Raw genomic sequence first — 19,854 nt, forward strand, 5'->3', positions numbered from 1 at the left:
ATAATACTTTACAAAAACAGATGATCAGCCCTGGTTGGTGTGACTCAGTGGTTAGAACATAGGCCTGAACACTGGGCTCAACTCCCAGCCAACACTGGGCACATTCCTGGGTTGCAGGTTTGATACCCAGCCCAGTAGAGATGCCTGTGTGAGGCAATTAATCAATCAATGTCTCTCTCTCACATCCATGTTTCTCTCTTTCTTTCTCTCTAGCTGTCCCCCACCCCCCCTCCCTTCCACTCTCTCTAAAAACCAAACCAAACCAAACCAACAAACAAAAACAGGTGGTCAGTTCAATTTGGCCTGAAACCCAGTTTTTGACTCCTGGTCTAGATTTTTCTTTTCAGATTAAACTTGCCTCCCTCATAAAAATTTAAATAACTAACATGTATTGAGTACAAAGTGTCAGGAACTGTTCAAAGTGATTTACATCTATTATTATATTTAATTCTCACATCAAGACTCTGGGGCAGTTTATCACACAGGGTTTCGTGTAGGAAAATAAATTCTTGTAGGTATTTCTGGTATATAAGGAATTTATCTAGGGAAGTATGTGCTTATACATTCACTGCAAGCGCTGGAAGAGCACAAATATAGGTTTGTCCTGGAGTCATACCTTCATAGCTGTGATCCAGAAGGCAGGAAGCCGCTGTGGCTACCACTCCTGTCGCTGCCACGGCTGCCTCAAATTCGGGAAAATGTCTGGAGGGCGACATGGTGGGCCCATCAAACCTGTGTCAGTCAGAACCTGCTTGTCAGCTCGCCCCGCGGCAGGAAGCTCTCCTTCGTCTCCCTTTCAAATCTCAAGTACGTTTATTGCATATTGCACATCCATAATGCTAGCTGCAAGAGTCTGGAAAATGTTACTTTTTAGCTTCTCTAAGTACAAGGAGGGTGAAATGGAGGTTGAGAGAGTCAAAGTAGCTGGCACAGACTCTAATAATTCCCTGTTGAAGCTGAGTTGGAAAGAACTTCCTGCCATTTTTTCCTTGATTTCCTTTAATCTAAATAGGCAAGTTAATATTATGGGAAGTGGCATATCTGGATGCTCCCTCTTTGGTATACTTATAGTTTTAATTATCTCTTATTTTTGAAGTATTTCAAAATACATAAGAATAGAAATTTTAAAGAACAAAATAGTTGTGATGAGTCTCTTTAAGAAGTACCATTTCTCTTTTCATATGTTCATGTCCTAATTATGTTGAAATTTTAAGGTAAAGATCAAACCTGGCCATTTTTTTAAATCAGTTTTGAAATCATAGAGTTATATATGGAAGTCATTTAAAATGTATATTAACATGCATAACCTATGGACACAGACAATAGGGTGGTGAAGGCCTTTGGCAGGGGTTGAGGGTGGGCTAGAAGGGGTCAATGGGAGAAAAATGGGACATATATAATACTTTCAACAATGAATATTTTAAGAATTAAATAAGTAAAATGTATATTAACATCTAGCCTTCCAATATCCACTCAATTCCATATTACTCATTCTTCTCAGATCTGTAATATAGTATGGAGAGTTCATCATACTCATCTCTGCAACAAGCTTCATATCCTACTTGTAAAATCAAAATTTTGTTTTCACAGCTTAAAAAGGTTTTAAAAGGAAATAAAATGGGTGTCTCCTGAGATCTAAGTAAATAAATAATTTGATAGTGCTACATGACCCATACTTTACTGACACTTCCCCAACCCTTCCATCAAGCGCAGGTATTGCTCCCTCCTAATATTCAATATTAATTCACCAATCTTGAATGAATACACAAAAGAATGCATCATATGTAGCCAGGATTTTTAGCTAATTGTATCCTAAAACTCAGGATCATATTTTTTATGCCTTTATATCCTTCCTTTTTACTTCCTAACACAATACTGAGTATATAGGAAGTGCTCAATGTAAATATTCATTGAATTGAATCAATAGTTTTAAATAAATAAAATATACCAATATCAATTATTAACCTCAAATACTAACTGGTAATATTTATATTTTAAAACTATTTCATTAAAGAAAAATTTTCCAGAATCAGTTAAAGAACAATTCAGAAACATTCCAACCACTTAAAGACAACCAACATTTTGGTTTCTATTCGCAGGTTCTTGGCTTAAAAATTAATTATACTCGTTGTGCACCAATTTTTGTGTCCTGATTTTTTTCATTTAATATATTTAACTAGGGGCCCAGTGCATGAATTCGTGCACCTTGGAAGGAACTGTGGGCCGCGAGGCTGAGGTGGGCACAGGGGCAGGTCTCAGCCCATCCTCTGCACCCCCACCCGGCCCCTCCCGCTGCAGCTCCCAGTCCCCTGTCTGCCGGCAGCCTTGCTTCCACCGCCGCTCCCACATGCTGATGGCACCAGCCCTTCTTGCACCCGCTGATGGCGTGGAGCGATTGGCGCCGGCACCAGCAGCAGGTGCAAGCGGGGCTGGCACTGTCAGCGGGTGCTAGCAGCGGCTGCTGCCCTGATTGCCCCTCAGGAGCAGTGGGAGGTGGAGGAGCCCTCAGGGGTGATTGGAGCCGGCAGCTGCCGCTCACACCTGCTGACAGCGCCGAGCAATCAGGACCGGCGCCAGGCGCCAGTAGCAGGTGCGAGCACCCAGCAGGACAGTGGTGCGCCATGGGAGCAAAGAATTTTCAGTAACCATCAGAGGCTCACCCCGATGACAGCCACTGGCGCCCCACCTTGGTCTGGCGCCCCCACTCACCTGCTCCACCATCCCTCCATGGCCAACACCCGCCATGTTCCGCGCTCTGCTGCCTGCTGCCGACGCCCGTCATGTTCTACGCGTACCTCCTGGTGGTCAGTGCACATCACAGCAACCGGTTGTTAGGCTGTTTGGTTGTTCTGCCATTAGGTCTATTTGCATATTAGGATTTTACATATATAGATAATCATTTTCTGTGTTGTTATGGTGACTTTATTTTTAATGCTGTATAATGAGAGGAGCTCTAGCCTCTAGGGCAGTGATGGGTAATTTTTTTGTGTCAATTTGACTGGGCCAAGGGGTGCCCATATTAAACATTATTTCTGGGTATGCTAGTGAGGGTGTTTCCAGATGAGATTGGCATTTGAGTCAGTGGATTCAGTAAAGTAGATTGCTCGCTCCAGTGTGGACGGGCATAATCCAATCCATTGATAGCTTGAATAGAACACAAAGACAGAGGTAGAAGGAATTCAAACCCTTTGCTTCCTACCTGGCTGATTGAGCAGGGGCATGTGTGTTCTTCAGCCATGGGACTGGGATTTAGACCATTTGCTCCACTGGTCCTCCAACTTTCAGACAGTGTATCACGGGACTTCTCAGCCTCCATAAGCATGTGACCCAATTCCTCAAATTGGGAAATGGAAACTTATTTGATGTTTAAAGTTTGCATTACTTACTATTGAGGATGAATATTTTATGTGTTTATGGAGCAGCTGTATTTTCTCTTTCATAATTTTTCTCATACTTTTTGTCCATTTATCTATTGGACCCTTGATTTTAGTGAACTCATTATAATTGCAACATATCAATAAAAATGATTTTTTGTGTGATTCCCCCCTAAAATAGATTTCACAAAATTAAGGAAAGCACTGGCAAAATAAAAGCAAATCTTTGTAATCACAGAAAGAAAAGTATAAGCAGAAATAATATTAGTTCAAATATTGAAGGATGCCATCTAGTGGAAAATTGGTTTTAACTTCTCTTTCTGGAACAGAGCTTCCCAAATTTGGTATTTATGGGACCTTTTAAAATTTATATTCTAGTCTTTCCTCTGCCTGGAGATTTTGAACTCACCTAAAGTATATGATAGCCCAAGAGCGTATTTCAATATTATCTACATTAGAAACTATACAAATTTGATATCAGTTAAAATTAAGGTGCCCAGTGGTACATCGTGCTTTCCATTTTGTGGATGAAGAAGAGGCCACCTACCAAACCTGACAAGTTCATGGAAGGCCAGTACGAAGAGCCTTGCTAACTCAGAGACTGAAAGCAACCGCACGGGGTGAGCTGAACATGAGAATCCCTAACTACAAGTGGGTCATGGTGGGCAGTCACATCCGGGGCCTGTAGCTTCCTTCACCAAGGTCAGTCTTTACCTTAAGTAAGCCTGTATTTTTGCATCTAAGATACCATCGCTTTGGAATGTCAGAATAGTCCCCTTTTTGTGACCTCTCAGGCTTCAACTTTTCACCATAGCACAGAACCCCTCATTATGGTACTGCCCACATTCCATCTCTATGTGCTGTAAATGTTAATTATTAACTACCCTGTAGCCACCAATGTAAAAGAAGTATGTGCCTCTCCATTTTACCTTTAATACAATCTCAGAGATTTCCCTGCTATGCTTGCTCCCACCTCTCTAATCTACCACCAGTGAATTTCATGTAATTATGTCTCCTCCCTTGATGCTAATCTAATCTAATAATAGACAAATATGCAAATTGACCGCACCTTCGCTACACCTAAGCCACGCCCACCAGCCAAGCCACGCCCACCAACCAATCAGGACGAATATGCAAATTGCCCCAACAAAGATGGCGGCTAATTTGCATACCAAGACAGTGTCGAAAGAAGCCAAGAGCTGCAAAGGGGAGTAAAGCTTCGAAGAAGCAAGCAAGCCAGGGGGGCGGGGGGAGGAGAAGGGAGGAGCGAAGTCAGGGCTGTAGGCGAAGGGAAACGAAGGCGGGCTGGAGGAGAAGGCGGGGCCGGTGACAAGGGCGGGGCGGAGGCGGGGCCGGGGGTGAAGGGAAACGCGGGCGGGCCGGAGGAGAAGGCGAGGCGGGCGGCAAGGGAGGAACGGAGGCGGGGTAGAGTGCAGCAGGAAATCCCATTGCAGGAATTTTCCTGCAACGGGAAAGCTAGTGTATAAAATAAGCTACAAAACAGCCATTCTCCAGAGTATTTCCCCAACCAGTTGAGATTTTGGTTCCCAGCAATTGTTGTCAATTTGGCTCAAATAAACTCTCCTAAGACTTTTTCTTAGGCTGGACTTATTTTGTCAACATTTTTTAAAAAGATAAATCTATTCTTTTTTTAAAATATGTTTTTATTGATTTTTAGAGAGAGAGGAAGGGAGAGGGATAGAGAGATAGAAACATTGATGAGAGAGAAACATCATCGATCGGCTGCCTTCTGCACATACCCCTGGGAGGGGGGGGGTGATTGAGCCGGCAACCCGGGCATGTGCCCTGACTGGCAACCTCTTGGTTCCTGGGTGGATGCTCAGCCACTGAGTCACACCAGCTGGGCTGGTCAACATTTCTTAATTAGAATTTTCACCAACTTTACCACAAAAAAGTAATTTTGCTGCTGATGACATACTTTTTAATTGCAGTCTGTGCTAACCCTGTGCTAACTGCTTTACTTGTATTATTTGATTTGAGCCTCTCAGCAACTCTAATAAGGTAGGTACTAATATTATACCAGAGGCATACCTGGGAGCTATTTCAGGTTCGGTTCCAGACCACCGTAATAAAATAAATATCATAATAAAGTGAGTCGTAATATTTTTGCTGGTGGAGAGTCTTGCCTTCAGTTTGTAAAACACACAACACCTGTGAATTCCAATGAAGTAAAACACACAATAAAAAGAGGGGAGCCTGTATTTTACATAGGATAACATTGAGGCAGAGAAGTTCAGTATCTTCCCCAACGTCAAACAGCTAATTAGGTACCTTAGCCTGGAGCCCATCATGTTATTACATGTATACACAGGGCTCTAAGATGGGAGAGATAATAGTCACCCCAACAGTAAAAAAGGACTCATGATTTTACATTTCTGTACTGTCATCTACATTCAGCTTAGTATGCTACATGCAGAAATGAGCTATATTCCTTAATTACTGGGGCCTGTTTATGAATATTTTGCAACTTAACATTTACATGGTTTGGATTAATACATCACACACTCAGATGTTCCTAAAATATTGGTCATAGGTTTTTGGTGCTATACATTTGTTTTTCAATAATTTGCTCTTACTCTCCATTTTCCCCCTAATACTAACACAAACTGATCTGCTTCAAACCTTCTATGTGGAGGCAAACTGAAACTAATTTATTTATAACTGGTTAGAAAACCCAGTTGATCGGGATCTGTCCACCAGGCCAGGCAGGTGAGGCTAATGAAGTTGGCCTTACATGGGTGCCTACCCCTATGCCACAGGGGCCAAGACCCTTGGCCTGTCCAGCCTGGTCTGAGCCCACTAAGTTGTGGTAGAAGCCAAGCTTTGCTCCCCCAGCCCTCGCTGAAACATCTGCCCTATAGCTCACTCCCTCCCGAGGGCACAAAGTATCAACTAACTACAAACTAAAAAATTAATTCGTGCCCTAATAGGAAATAATGTGAAGGTAACATAGGAACTTTATAATAGTCCTACATCCCTGACAACTGCTCTATGCTGGAATCTTTTCAGCATTAGTAAACAAAGAGCATCAAGTAATGTAGTGGATTTAAAAAAATAGAGTAAACAAACAATACACAAATTTCTCAATTTATTTTTACATTGCTGAGTGGAAGACAAGTTTGAAAATATAATCTTATATTTGTATCTGTATATCCCTCACTCCCATCCCTACCTCCCAGGAGCTCAAAGTGTGAAATGGTGGAGCCCAATGATGCAGAAAAGGTTCAAATCAAATAGTCAGCAAGACAAAGGGGAAAAACTGGTGACTAACAAAGAATCTCCTAGTATACAGAAGAATAGGGAAAATAACAATAATGGTAACGTTAATTGAGCATTAATTTGTCCCAGGCTCTTTTCTAAATGCTCTTTGAATGCACTGCCATATAGTAATCCCCACAAGGAAATTTCTCGGGGAAGGAACAATCATTAATCTTAGTATACAAATAAGAAAATTGAATAGTTAAGTCATTTGCTGGAGTCAGACAGCTAGTCAACTCTGGACCTAGAGCCAAGCTGTCAGGCCCCAGAGCCCAAACTCTCTCACCTACTACAGGACAAGAGATGAAACCTGTATCACCTCCTTGCAGAGTCAGAGGCGAACCTGGGGCGAAAGGAACCCACAACAGATCACCCCTTTAATGAGCACCTGCCTGATTACACAGGTATTGAGGCTCTTGCTGTCTCAAAGCTCATTTAGAGAGGTAAATTAATTGTGCGTTGTTACGCAGCTGAATTAAAAGTGAATCCCACAGGGTAAGAGTATGTGGACGTCTTGGACTGTAAAGAGGACTAAGCCATTCTTTTCAGGTTCTTAAGTTTTGTGTGTTTTTTTTTTTTTGTTTTGTTTTTTTAGTGAAAGAAGATAAAGAAAATGCCAAACCAGGTTACAGGAACTGTGGTCAAGATTCACATAAAACAAATGAATGCTTTTAACATACCCGGCACGATAGGAGGGTTTGGAACGTCATTTGGCCGGTAACCACGCAGGTCCCAGCCTAACACAGTCCTCCCGGCGCCCTGCGGTCTAAGCTCCGTTTCCGGCGTCGTTTGCAAACGCCACAGAACAGCCACCAGGGGGCTCCGCTGCAGCCCGCGCCCTCAGCCACGGAGCGGCGCCCCGGGCACAGCGGCCGGGTCAGGAACGCGCTCGGAACCAAAGCGCTCGCCCCGCCGGTCGGGCTGCGTTCCCAGCGCACCCAGGGGCGGGGCCTGGCCGGCCGGCCGGACGCGCGGGGTCAGCGTGAGCGGCGAGGCCGGGCGGCGGGCGGCGAGGGGCCGTGGCGGGCCGCCGGACCATGCTGAGCGCAGGCAGGCTCGGCTCGGTGCTGCGGGGGACGCGCGCGCCGCCGCCGCCGCCGCCGTCGTGGTCCACGGTCGCCCGTAGGTGCCTGCGCGTGTCGGGGTCGCGGCCGGCGGCCGACGAGAGCGAGAGGCCCGGAGGGCCGCCCCACGCCTTCGACCCGGCGCTGCTGGCGTTCCTGGTGTGCCCGCTCTCCAAGAAGCCGCTCCGGTGAGGTTCGCCCGCGGCGCGTTTCCCCCCGCGGCCTCCCGCGGCGGGGAGAGGGCAGGTGGGCCGCGCGGCCGCGGTCAGTCCGGGTACTCACCGCTGCCATGTTGGGGCGCCCCGCCAGCTCCCACGCTCCTCCCCCTGCGGCGGGAGGAGGAGGCCGTAGGGGAGCCGAGCCCCAGGCCTCCCAAACCCCACCGCCCACCCGCATCGAAGCGTGTGTGGGTTCGCCTGGGGCGGTGCGTTTTCACCAATGCCGACGCCCGGGCTGCACCGCACGTCGGGGAGCGGAAGGTCTGGGCCGGGGACCCCGAGTGACCCTAACGCCCAGCCAGGGCTGTGAAGTTGTGGGTTCAGGACGCGGCCGAGGCCCTGCGGTGGTTTCCCAGCCCAGATGATGCAGAATGCGGCAGTGGCCTCCGGGTCCAAAGGATGCCGGCTGCGTGTGCTGCCCTTTGGCCTTTAGTTCGGGGTCACCTGACGTTTGTAGAGGCCGCCTCAGCCTTTAACTGAGGACTTCCTCGGGGTAAACCGCTCTCCAGGTCCAGGCTGCTTAGAACGAAATATTAATGAAGTATGGTAGCGCCGAAACCGGTTTGGCTCAGTGGATAGAGCCTCGGCCTGCGGACTCAAGGGTCCCAGGGTTCGATTCCGGTCAAGGGCATGTACCTTGGTTGCGGGCACATCCCCAGTGGGGGAGTGTGCAGGAGGCAGCTGATCGATGTTTCTCTCTCATCGATGTTTCTAACTCTCTGTCCCTCTCTCTTCCTCTCTGTAAAAAATCAATAAAATATATATAAAAAAAATGAAGTATGGTAGCAACCATACTTGGGTAAAAATTGCTGTTTAATATTTTTAACCTTGCTGTTTTGGGTTCTGTACTCATTTAAAAGTTATTTTGATTTTCTGAACTTATGTATGCTATCCCAATACTCCATTGATGATGGTTTGACTATCCCATTGATTGTGATCTCCCTGGTCATCGAAGCACATTCTTCTGGGACCCAAGACAGATCAATTATCCTAAATTGCCTCAGTAGCTACAGAGAGTGCATTGCTGTTGACTCGATGATCCCAGAATCTGGACAGCACAATTATTCTAAATTGTCCAGGTGGTCCGTCCCAGATAATGTGTCTCTGTTGATTCAGTGATTCCTAGATACTTTAGATAACTAACGTGCTCAGTTTCACTTCCGGTAAAATCGCGAAACAGGTTCTGCATTCCAGACCCAAAGATGTAATCGATACCTTTGTGATATTCTGCCAATATAAGCCCCGCGTGGTAAGCTGTTCGGGGCTGCGGGGTCTAGAGCACTTTTGCTCCCTCGTTTGCCGCCGGCCTTTAATAAACGACTCCATAATTCGACTTTTTTTGAGGCGTCCTTTGTAAGATGGGGGTTACATCACAACATTGACAACACGAGTACTGCAGATTGAATCTACTAACCACCACAGTGTTATGAGTGGTACCACGCTTGGGTGGTAGATTGATAGTAATTTTAATTTTCTCCTTTTTGCATTTTCCTTTCTAGATTTTTTTTTCCCCCCATAAAGGAACATATTAAATTTTCTTAACCATTGAAATTATCACTTGATCTACCTTCTTGCTAATTGTGGGACTAGCTCACTACAGATGGGCTGTTTTCCAGTTTTCTCATTTCTGCCCTTTTATCTTTCACAAACTTTTAATGTGTTTGATTTTTCAGTGGTTTCCTTTTAATGGATCAGTTAGTTTGCTCTCATGGATTCTAAAACGAGGAAGTTGAATTTTCCTCTGGTGTCCTTCCAGTAGTAAAGGAACTGGGATGGTTTTGGGGGTGACCAGAGTGATGAAGGAATAGTTGAATGGAAAGGGGAGAGCTTTTCTGACTGGTATTTTGTTTTTCTTATAATGCAGACATTGAAAATAAAGTGAAAAAAAATATTTGAGAAACTGACTAAAGTAGGAACAATTAGAGATTAATTTTCTAAAGGAAATGATTCGGTTGGCTATTACTGCTTTTAGAATTAAAAAGAGTTTAATTCTGCTTTTCTGGGATTAGCTCTGTGTCAAGAATTGGATAAATGGTGTTATTTCTTGAACTTCAAGCTCTTCCCAGTATTTTGTTTTTCACAATTCATTTTTTCTTTTCCCCCTCAGATATGACGCATCGACAAATGAATTGATTAATGAAGAGTTGGGAATAGCCTATCCAATTATTGATGGGATCCCTAATATGATACCACAGGCAGCTAGGATGATGACACCTCGAAATAAGAAGCAAGAAGATGTGGAGCAGCACTAGATCACAATTACAAACAACACATACAACCAGATTTTTTAACACATCTGCCCTTTAAAAGTCAGGGTGGCAGGTAATAAGTGGAAGAGGAGAATGTTTCTGTCTCTTCCTACGTTGACTGTCCTCATTCCATTGATCTCCTTAGCAGGACTGTTCTACTCGGCCTCCGTGGACGAAAACTTCCCACAGGGCTGCACCAGCACCGCCAGCCTGTGCTTTTACAGCCTGCTCCTGCCCGTTACCATACCCGTGTATGTGTTCTTCCACCTGTGGACTTGGATGGGCATTAAGCTCTTCAGGCATAACTAGTGCACCCAGAGCCAAGATGGTGTGTGTGTTAATGATAAGTCTTGAGTGTCCAGCTCAACTGCATGAAAATACGGGGAACCCACTTACTTTTCAGGAAAGAGGCTTTACCTTGCTTCTGTCGGAGGCCGAGGACTACGGGAGGCTTACACTGCAGAAGCTTCTTTGATTATACTGTGGTTCTGCCCTTGTTTTTTGAAGGTTCTAATTGATAACTGCTGTGTCAGAAGAAACATTTCGACACAGTGTCTTATTGGAAATTAACAATCCCAACCATCACCTAATGACTTATTTCTTATCCCTTCATCTAAATATTAATAATTTGAAACTTTGTTTGTTTGAGATTCAAAGTCTTTGATAAAGTCACAGGTTCTACAGATAACTGAAATAATTCCAAAGGAGCTATGTTGGAGTGTTATAGAGAAATGCATTTGAACTAGTGTGATATAAAACTAATAAAATTAAAACTTCATATACTTGCAAAAATTTTGAGTTAGTAAAATTACCTTCATTTCTTTGGCATCAAATAGTTACATTAGTAAATAATAAAATGACACTTTTCCATGAAACATTTACACAGTTTTGTTTTTGGTCATAAGAGAGTAGTTCTAAGGGAGGGAACATCTAAAAATCTACATTTTAAAGTGTAGGCTATTTTTAGAGAAGTAGTTAATACCCAAATAGAATAGTTTCCCAGGAAAGTATTTACTTTTAGGGGTAGAAGGGGGTGTTAGAAGCCTTGCAAATAGCTGATTGTGTCCTATTGAGCTGAGAACTATGTTTTGAGCCACATTTCAGTTTATTTTCCTGCCTTAGGAGACATTTAGCATGAGTAAGGGCATGAGCATTTGGCATAATAGTTCCTGATTTTCCAAAACTTTTGACAAGACTGATGGAGGTTAATATTTTACTAGTTTCCATAAAGAAACCTAAGAATTAAATATACTAATCTTAATTTATTTTTACTAGAATCTTAAAGTACTTTAACAGAAGCTTTAGACATTATTTTTTTTTAAATATATATTTTATTGATTTTTTTACAGAGAGGAAGAGAGAGGGATAGAGAGCCAGAAACATCGATGAGCGAGAAACATCGATCAGCTGCCTCTTGCACACCCCCTACTGGGGATGTGCCTGCAACCAAGGCACATGCCCTTGACCGGAATCGAACCTGGGACCCTTCAGTCCGCAGGCCAACGCTCTATCCACTGAGCCAAACCGGTTTCGGCTAGACATTATTTTTTATGGAGAGAAAATTAAAATGAGGTTATATGTATTTTATATTAAATTCAGAACAAAGCACATTTTAAAAACTTACGGCAACCCACAAATAACCTAGAAAACTACAGAGGTTCCCATCATTTCCTGAAGTTTTTAGTTTACCCTAAATCTCCCTATGGTCAGTGTAAATGAAACAGTTTTGTTGACAAAATAAGCACTGTCCTGCAGTCTGTTTCAGCTTTTACAAGTTCAGCATTTTATCATTTTAGAGGAAATTGACGAGTATACCCCTGGGGAAGTTCAGTATTAACACCATCTTCTCACTAATAGAATTCTTGAGCAATAAACTGTACATTAGATAGTTTTAAGCAAATTACAGATAATCTTTAATCTTATAACCTAAGGCAGTGGTTGGTAAACTCATTAGTCAACAGAGCCAAATATCAACAGTACAACGATTGAAATTTCTTTTGAGAGCCAAATTTTTTAAACTTAAACTATATAGGTAGGTACATTGTTATTAACTTAATTAGGGTACTCCTAAGCTGGCCTTTGCTAAAAACTCAAGGGCCAAAGAGCCGCAGTTTGCCGACCACTGACTAGGGTAACAGCAATAATTGGGCTGAAATTGAAACCATCTGGCAGTGTGCCTTCAGTCTAGCTTGTTAAACACTCTACAGTGTTTATTTTGTGCAAACTCGTCCTTCCTATTTATAAGAAAAACAGGAATCTAAATTCTTGGATTCAAATTCTTATTCAAAGCTGATGCCCTTTTATTATTTTCCTAAAGTAGCTTCTATTTTACCACTTGTAGCACTTACCTTTGTACTGTAATTGCCATTTTCTGTCTCCTGTCTAGACAGTAAGCCTGAAAGAGTGAACACATGGCTCTGACAAGCCTTATAATTTTAGGCAAATTAACATCTCTGAACTTCATTTTTAGGACTAGAAATCCTTCTGCTTTTAAACATTTGTGAGGAACAAATTAAATTACCTGTGAAAGCACTTTGTAAAGAGCCAAGCAATACTGACTACTGGAATGGCAGCACAAGGAACTCTGCAAACCAATTCCCCAGTGAAACAACCTACCTGGGAAAATTTAAAACAACCATGTAAAGTCTCTGGAAATTGTTCTAAGGGCATACAGCCAAATGAGAACCAAGAAAATCTAAAATTCTACAGCAGAGTTTGTGGCATTTGAACCACCACTCACATCTTCCGCCTCCTCTCAGCTCGGAGTGATGGACACTCCAGGAAGGTGCAGCCAAGGACGCAGGGCTCCCTCTTCCATTTCCTTGTTGAGGGTTATGTATCTTCTCAGGAGCAGCAGGCCACCAGCAGAGTAAAGGAAGTATGTACACTAATAAAAGAGTAAGATGCAAATTGTACCTTCACAACGCCCACCAGCCAATCAGGAGTGAGTGTGCAAATTAACCCAACAAAGATGGCGGGTTAATTTGCATACGTAGGCGCTGAGCGGCTGGGGGCGGGACGGGCCACAGGCATTCCGCCCCACCCCTGGCCTCTCCGGGCAGCATGGGAAGGCGGAAAGGTGGCTCTGGCTGGAGCAAAGGCGGTGCTGGCATCCAGAGGAAGGAAGGCCCATTCTTGCACGAATCTTCGTGCATCGGGCCTCTAGTGTGATTATAAAAGTGTGATTATAGAGCAACTATATGAAACAATATGTATACAATTGGGGTCTATTATATTGCCATTAGCACAAAGGAAATGGATGGGAGCAAAGCTGTACTGGAGTAAGAAAATGACACCAGATGGTTAATTTGAATTCACAGAACAAATGGAGAACCAGAAAAGGTACATAAGGGGATTGATATAAAAATGATGCCAATATGTACTTGTTCTTTTCTCAGTTTGAGACATTAATGAAAGTCATAAAGTACTGTTGGGCTATAACATGTAGATGAACTATGCATGATAGCACAAAAGGGGGGAAGAACTATAATGTTTCTGTTATTTCACTGGCACTCTTAATAGATCTGAAGTTTTAAAAATTTCTCAGGCTCATACACTGCTGGTGAGAATATAAAGTGCTACCGTTTCTTTGGAAAACAGTTGATAGTACCTCAAAAAGTTAAACAGCTATGATATGGCCTAGAATTCCTCTCCTAGGTATATACATACTCAAGGTAAATTGAAAATGTGTCTACACGAAAACTTGTGCACAAATGTTCACAGCAGCATTGTTCGTAAGAGCCCAAAACAAGCAAAATGTCCATGTGATGGATAAAATGGTGCATGAATACAAATATTTGGCAAAAACCAGGAATGACGTATTGATGCATGCTACAACATGGATGAACCTTAAAACATGCTAAGTCAGTTATAGAAAAATCACATTAACTTCATTTACATGAAATGTGATGATAGGTAAACCTACAGAAAACAAAGTAGGTTAGTGGTTGCATAGGGCTGGGGGTGTAGAGTACAGGGTCTCTCTTTGGGGAGATGAAATGTTCTAAAATTGTGGCAATTCTGTGAATATACTAAATACACTGAGTTGTAAACTGCATTTAGCTGAATTACATGTGATGTGAATTACATATCAATAAAGCTGTTATCCTCCCACCCCCCTCCCCACCCCCGCCAAAAAAGCACTATCTACTAGTAGATAGTATGTCCAGTATAAGGCACAGCACAGCGTTTCCAAGTTACTTGCTGGAGGTCAAATGCTGATTAGAGGCATGGCCAAAAGTGGAATGTAGGTCTTAAGGCTTCTAAATTTTGTCCACCACGATGTGCGACTTCTGACCCTCTCAGACACAACACCCAATGTTGAAAATCCAGCTTTTTCAGGGATCTCCCAAGTTCTTCACTAGCAAATCATCCTGGCTTCCAACCATTAATGGGACTTCTTCAGTAGCTTCCCATTACATAGCTCATGCCACACACACATTGACCTCACCACCTCCACTTACCGCACTGTAAACCCACCATGAGAAATACTGTCTTATTTCATTGATTGTGACTCGTCCCCAATAATTAACTGGCTTCAAAATGATAGACCTCTTGACTCCTTGAAGTCTTTTAACAAGATTATTTTCCTTAGTGTTCCTATTTGCCATCACTGACAGGGATCATCTTTAATCACCTCAAAAATAAGATTATATCAGCTTTTTAAAAAATACTTGCTTTTTAAAATTTATTTATTTACTTGATTTCAGAGAGGAAGAGAGACAGAAACATCACTGATGAGAGAGAATCATTGACCTGCTGCCTCCTGCACGCCCCCTACTGTGGATCAAGCCCGCAACCAGAGCATGTGCCCTTGAATAGAATCAAACCCAGGACCCTTCAGTCTGCAGGCTGACACTCTATCCACTTAGCCAAACCAGCTAGGGCCCTATCAGCTTTCTAAGTGACAAATTCCCACTCTGAGGGCTCAAAAAAGGACCTGTCAGGACCTCCTCTCCCTCTTCATTTTCTCCCAATCCTGCAAGATGGGCTTTTAAGGAAGTCTCTCTGAACTTCAGACTCTGCATCTGTAAGATGAAAAGGATGGTACCCACTTCCAGACCTGGCAGAAGTTTTAAATGAGGTAGAGAATATGAAAGTACTTGGCCAAGAAACAGTAGTTTCTCACTACTGTGTGTACTACTAGTTGTGGGGAGAAAGGCCTGTCCTCTTTACAAGTATTGTCCCTTTTAGTGAGATGACATTGGAATTGATATTTCCCACATTTGCCACTAGGTGGCACTTTTGGCTAACTGATGGAACCACTGACAACTAAGCACCTGGGAAATGCTAAGTGGCCATATTCCACCATCCATCCTTCATTTTCAAGGCATCTACTAGATAGCAATGATAGCTGAAGTGAATCCCAAGGAACAAGTGGAGATAACTCGGTCAGAGGTGGAGATGGAATTGAAGACAGCAGTTGAAAGACAGAGGTGGGATGAGGACAGGGTCCCAGCCAGAAGAAAAAGCGTGTGTGAAAACACAGGAGCTTGGCCCATTCAGGCAAAGGAGTTACAAATAAGTAGAATGGAGTAGGCTATGTATACAAGGCTGTGGTGGGAGGCAGGGCTGGAGCTTACAGGAAGGATCTGGGAGCTGGGCTTTATTGACCAACTTTTTAATTTGTGCAGTTGATAAACATTATGGCTCTTCTTTCCAGGAAAAAAAAACACACAAAAAAAACCCCACATTCAAAATGACAGAGGGTTTGCATGTTATGGACTCCTTGTGGTAGCAAGTGTTCACATGTGCTTCCCAGTACAGTAGCTACCAGTCACAGGTAGTTGTTAGGCACTCACATGGCTAGTGTGACTGAAGAACTGAATTTAAAATTTTAGTTTTAGTTAAATAACCACATACTGAAGAGAAGAGCTCTAAACTGTTTTTCCCACTACCACCAACCAACCTTATCTACAGCAAGGGCCTACCTTATTGCACAGTGCACATACGGGAGATCTCTAGCCTCACAGAGTGTTCTATTGTAGTGTATTGGTCTAGATACAAGACCAGTTGGGAGGCGACTGTTGCAGTGATGGGACAGGAGATGATGCAAGCCTGAACTACAGCACTGACAGTGGGGTTAGAGAGATTCAGAACAAGACTTGTCAGGACAAGACCGATGATTGAATGTGGGGGATGAAAAACGGCGGGGAGGGAAGATGACTGCAGACTTCTACCTGGAGATGTTGGCGGCACCACAAACTGGAATACAGGAAAAACGGTAATTTCCTCCTTGAAGATGCTGAGATGAAGGAGGCAAGGGGCATGCAGGTAGAGACACAGACTACACAGAAAAATGGCTGTGGTCCTGGAATAGATCATCAGTTCCTGTAGGTCAGAGAGACAGGTGAATAGCATCAGCATGGAAATCTTAACAGAAGCCATGAAGAGGATCAGCAGTACATGGAGAGTGAGAGAACAGGACTGCACCATCATTTTAGGTCAGGGGAGTGTAAGAGAAAGAGGTAAAGGTGATGGGAAAGAAGCTGAGAAGAAGAAAGCCACAGTCTAGCAGTTCATGACAGTCTTGAGGAGAAAGTAGACAACAGTTTCAAATGCAATAGATACAAGATGGAAATGGGCAAGTTTCCACCAAAACTTGCCAATGGGGAAATCATCTGTGATTTATTACAGCAGTTCGCATGGGAGAGGCACAACTTCAGCCCTGGACAACCCACCCCGATGTTTATGAGAGAAAAATAAACGTCTGCCTTCCTTAATGCACGTTGTTTTGGGGTTGCCTTGTTTTAACAGCCTAATCTATATCATCTTATATAATAAAGCCTAATATGCAAATTGAACGGTGGAACTACTGGTTTGGCGGGGGGCAGGGGCGGGGCTGGCGAGCAGGTGGTGCCAGGCCAGCCAAGGCGGGTGCCAGTGGGCAGAGGAAGGGCACAGAGACCAGGGGGCAGTGGCGGAGGGGCAATCCGGGGCGGGGCCAGCCGTTTGCTAGCTGGTGCTGTCTCCCAATTGGCCTGACAGTTACCTCCTGCAGAGGGAGGCCACTGGCTGCGGTGACGGGGAGATGTGGGGTGGGGCTGGCCACTCGCCGGTCAGTTGGACACCCCCCGAGGGCTCCCGGACTGCAAGAGGGTGCAGGCTAGGCTGAGGGACCCCTGAGAGCACGAATTTTCTTTGCACCAGGCCTCTAGTAACTAACAGATCTTACATGCAAAAATAGATTATAAAATAAATAGGTAAACATGTTGAATAATCAGCAAGGCTTTTATGTTAGTAAATTTTTGAGTTCATTTTATTTTTGAAAATGTTTCCAAAAAGGAGTAAACAGTATGAGGTAGGGTCAGCCAAACCCTCTGTTGCTGTTGATGGCTACTTGAAGCGCTTCTTCCACTCTTTCCATTGTAGAGTACTTAGGGAGGTAGAGGAGACTAAGACAGGTAAGTGCTCTTATGGGATCTTTTTCATCCACATTTTCAGGACAGCAAAATGTTATTTTCATGCTCTTTAAACCTTTTACTTGCATTCTGTCAGTTCCTGTAAGAAACACTAAAATGCAGAATGAAATTGAGCGATCTGCTTCACAAATCAACATTTATCAAGAGAAAAATACTTTTATTTTAAACACTAGTGGCCCGGTGCACGAAATTCATGCACATTAAAAGGGAATTAATTAGAAAAATTTTTTAATATTACTATTTGCCCTTTCTTTATAATAGAAGTGTCAGGGATGAAAGAAAATTAGCAAAATGTATATGAAAATCTCCCTCCTGTCAGAGTCTGGGGCGCACCACAGGACCTAGAGTCAAGTCCCTGCTCACCCACACAAGCCTTGCAATAGCAGGAGACCCAGACCCGGCCAGCCCACCCCCGTCAAGCCACTCCGGGTGGGGGGCACAGCCTCAGGTCCTCCAGCCTGGTGCTGGGGCAGGGGGTGTGATCTGAGGTCCCCCGGCCTGGTGCCAGGGCGGGGGGGGCACAGCCTGAGGTCCCCCGTCAAGCCCTGCCGGGTGAGGGGCGCAGCCTGAGGTCCCCCGTCAAGCCCTGCCGGGTGAGGGGCGCAGCCTGAGGTCCCTCACCCAGGCCAGGCGCCGTGCAGCCTCAGGTCCCTGCTGTTTGGTCATTACATGATGATGTCTCGACTAATTTGCATATTACCTTATTATTAGATAGATTTACTGAGGGCCCATGTGCGAAGTCCTACATTAGACAGCACTGGGGGTCATATTAGAACTAAGTCTGACACACAGTCACTACCCTCAGTGACTGGTGGGAATATTAGATTCTTGTGCAAAAAAAGACAAAAACAAGAAATAAAAGGGTGTAAGACAGCCAAACAGGGTGTCACAGAAATAAGGGCTGCTCAGGGTAAACGCTATGGGGTTCAGAGCAGGAAGAGAGAACCAGACTGGGGTGACTAGGGAAGACTTCTGAATGTTTGGAATTACGCTGGACCTTTGAGGAGGGAAAGGTTTAGAGAGGCAAAGGAGGTGGGTGACGGTTCAAGGCAGGGCACGGAGTTTCAGAGAAAGCCTGGAAGTGAGAGGGTGCAACGAACTGCAGGGCCTGGGTAAGTGAGTGATGACACAACTGCAGGAAGAGGCTCACTATTTAGCTTGAAGGAAAAAAATTTTAAAGCAACAGTGTTGGAAGCCACCCATTGTCCTCACTAGCAGAGAGATGTGGACAAGGAACCCAGAAGGCTGGTCAACCTTGAAGCTCTGAAAGGTCAGAGCCAACCACCCACTGTTTAGTTGAGACAATGGTAGCTAAAGCAACTTCCACCTTTTAGTTTTATGTAAATCCTTGCTGATGGGCTATTATTGGAATTGCCTGCCTAAAGGCTATGGGTGTATCCCATAGTCTTAATAAAAGGGATAGCAAGGCCAGAGCGGGGTGGAGTCCTTCCCCTTGAGCTGGGCTCCCGCCTGGCCCCCAATATTTCCAAATTAATATTTTCTAGTCTCTTTCATTTGTGTGCAGCCTCCCCCAGAGCCCGAACCCTGAACCACGCAGGACGTGAAGGGATCACTACACAACAGGTGGGGTTGAAAACACAGGAAAAAAGATCTCTATTAACATTAATTTTTTGATGTTGTGACAACGTGACATAGAGGACATTCAACTGGACTCGGAGTGGCTCTTCCACTCCTAGTTGCAAATGGTGCCCAAGACAAACAAAATGTTCTTATTCCATAAAAAAAGAACGTAGGATTATAAATGTGTTCCTGATCCAACACTTACCAAGGAACTTCTTCTTTTCCTCCAAAGTCAATTTGTGTAAAGCCTTCCAAAACATCACTATGGTGGGATGTGAATCGTCATATCCTTGTTCATAACGTGCATTCTGGAGAAAAATGCAAAGAAAAACAGTATTCAGGAATAGGAAAGACATTTAAATTCAAGCCACTTGGCCTTTACGATATACCTTTTCAAATGTTTCCCAGTCGTAATCTGTATTTCCAATAATCATATCCTTTAGTTCTTCAGGATGGAAAAATTCAATAATGTCCTTGTCACACACTTTGTAAAATCCTCTTTGGAATTCTTCATAAACTGCCTTTACAGAGACGTTGAAGATGTAATCGACATACTTAGAAACATAGTCTGCCCTTTAATGAAACAAAAATGATTTCAGCTTACTGCAATCCTCTGAAAAAAATGGGAGGAGGGGCGGGAAGGAGGCGGCTACAGATAAGAGCTAGAC

The 19,854-nt window shown here is 43.9% G+C and overlaps 3 protein-coding genes across 3 annotated transcripts in view; 2 read left to right on the forward strand and 1 right to left on the reverse strand.

Moving 5' to 3' along the window:
• Window positions 1–7,522: 7,522 nt before the first annotated feature.
• Window positions 7,523–10,204, forward strand: PYURF (PIGY upstream open reading frame). The gene is made up of 2 exons (XM_054727482.1): window positions 7,523–7,905; window positions 10,043–10,204. Exons 1-2 carry the CDS (start codon window positions 7,691–7,693, stop codon window positions 10,185–10,187), a joined length of 360 nt encoding a protein of 119 aa, XP_054583457.1. The 5' UTR covers window positions 7,523–7,690; the 3' UTR covers window positions 10,188–10,204.
• A 57-nt stretch (window positions 10,205–10,261) lies between these two features.
• On the forward strand, window positions 10,262–10,976 carry PIGY (phosphatidylinositol glycan anchor biosynthesis class Y). Its single transcript, XM_028148263.2, has one exon. It carries the CDS (start codon window positions 10,278–10,280, stop codon window positions 10,491–10,493), a length of 216 nt encoding a protein of 71 aa, XP_028004064.2. The 5' UTR covers window positions 10,262–10,277; the 3' UTR covers window positions 10,494–10,976.
• A 6,458-nt stretch (window positions 10,977–17,434) lies between these two features.
• Window positions 17,435–19,854, reverse strand: part of HERC5 (HECT and RLD domain containing E3 ubiquitin protein ligase 5) — a 47,280-nt gene continuing 44,860 nt past the window's right edge. The window contains exons 21-23 of the mRNA XM_054727507.1: window positions 19,576–19,759; window positions 19,392–19,494; window positions 17,435–17,696 (exon numbers count right to left, since the gene is read on the reverse strand). Of these exons, the coding sequence (XP_054583482.1) occupies window positions 17,491–17,696; window positions 19,392–19,494; window positions 19,576–19,759 (493 nt within the window). The 3' untranslated portion in view covers window positions 17,435–17,490. The remainder of the gene's footprint in view (window positions 17,697–19,391; window positions 19,495–19,575; window positions 19,760–19,854) is intronic.

The sequence above is a fragment of the Eptesicus fuscus genome, chromosome 2, assembly GCF_027574615.1.
Source record: "Eptesicus fuscus isolate TK198812 chromosome 2, DD_ASM_mEF_20220401, whole genome shotgun sequence".
Lineage (NCBI taxonomy): Eukaryota > Metazoa > Chordata > Mammalia > Chiroptera > Vespertilionidae > Eptesicus > Eptesicus fuscus.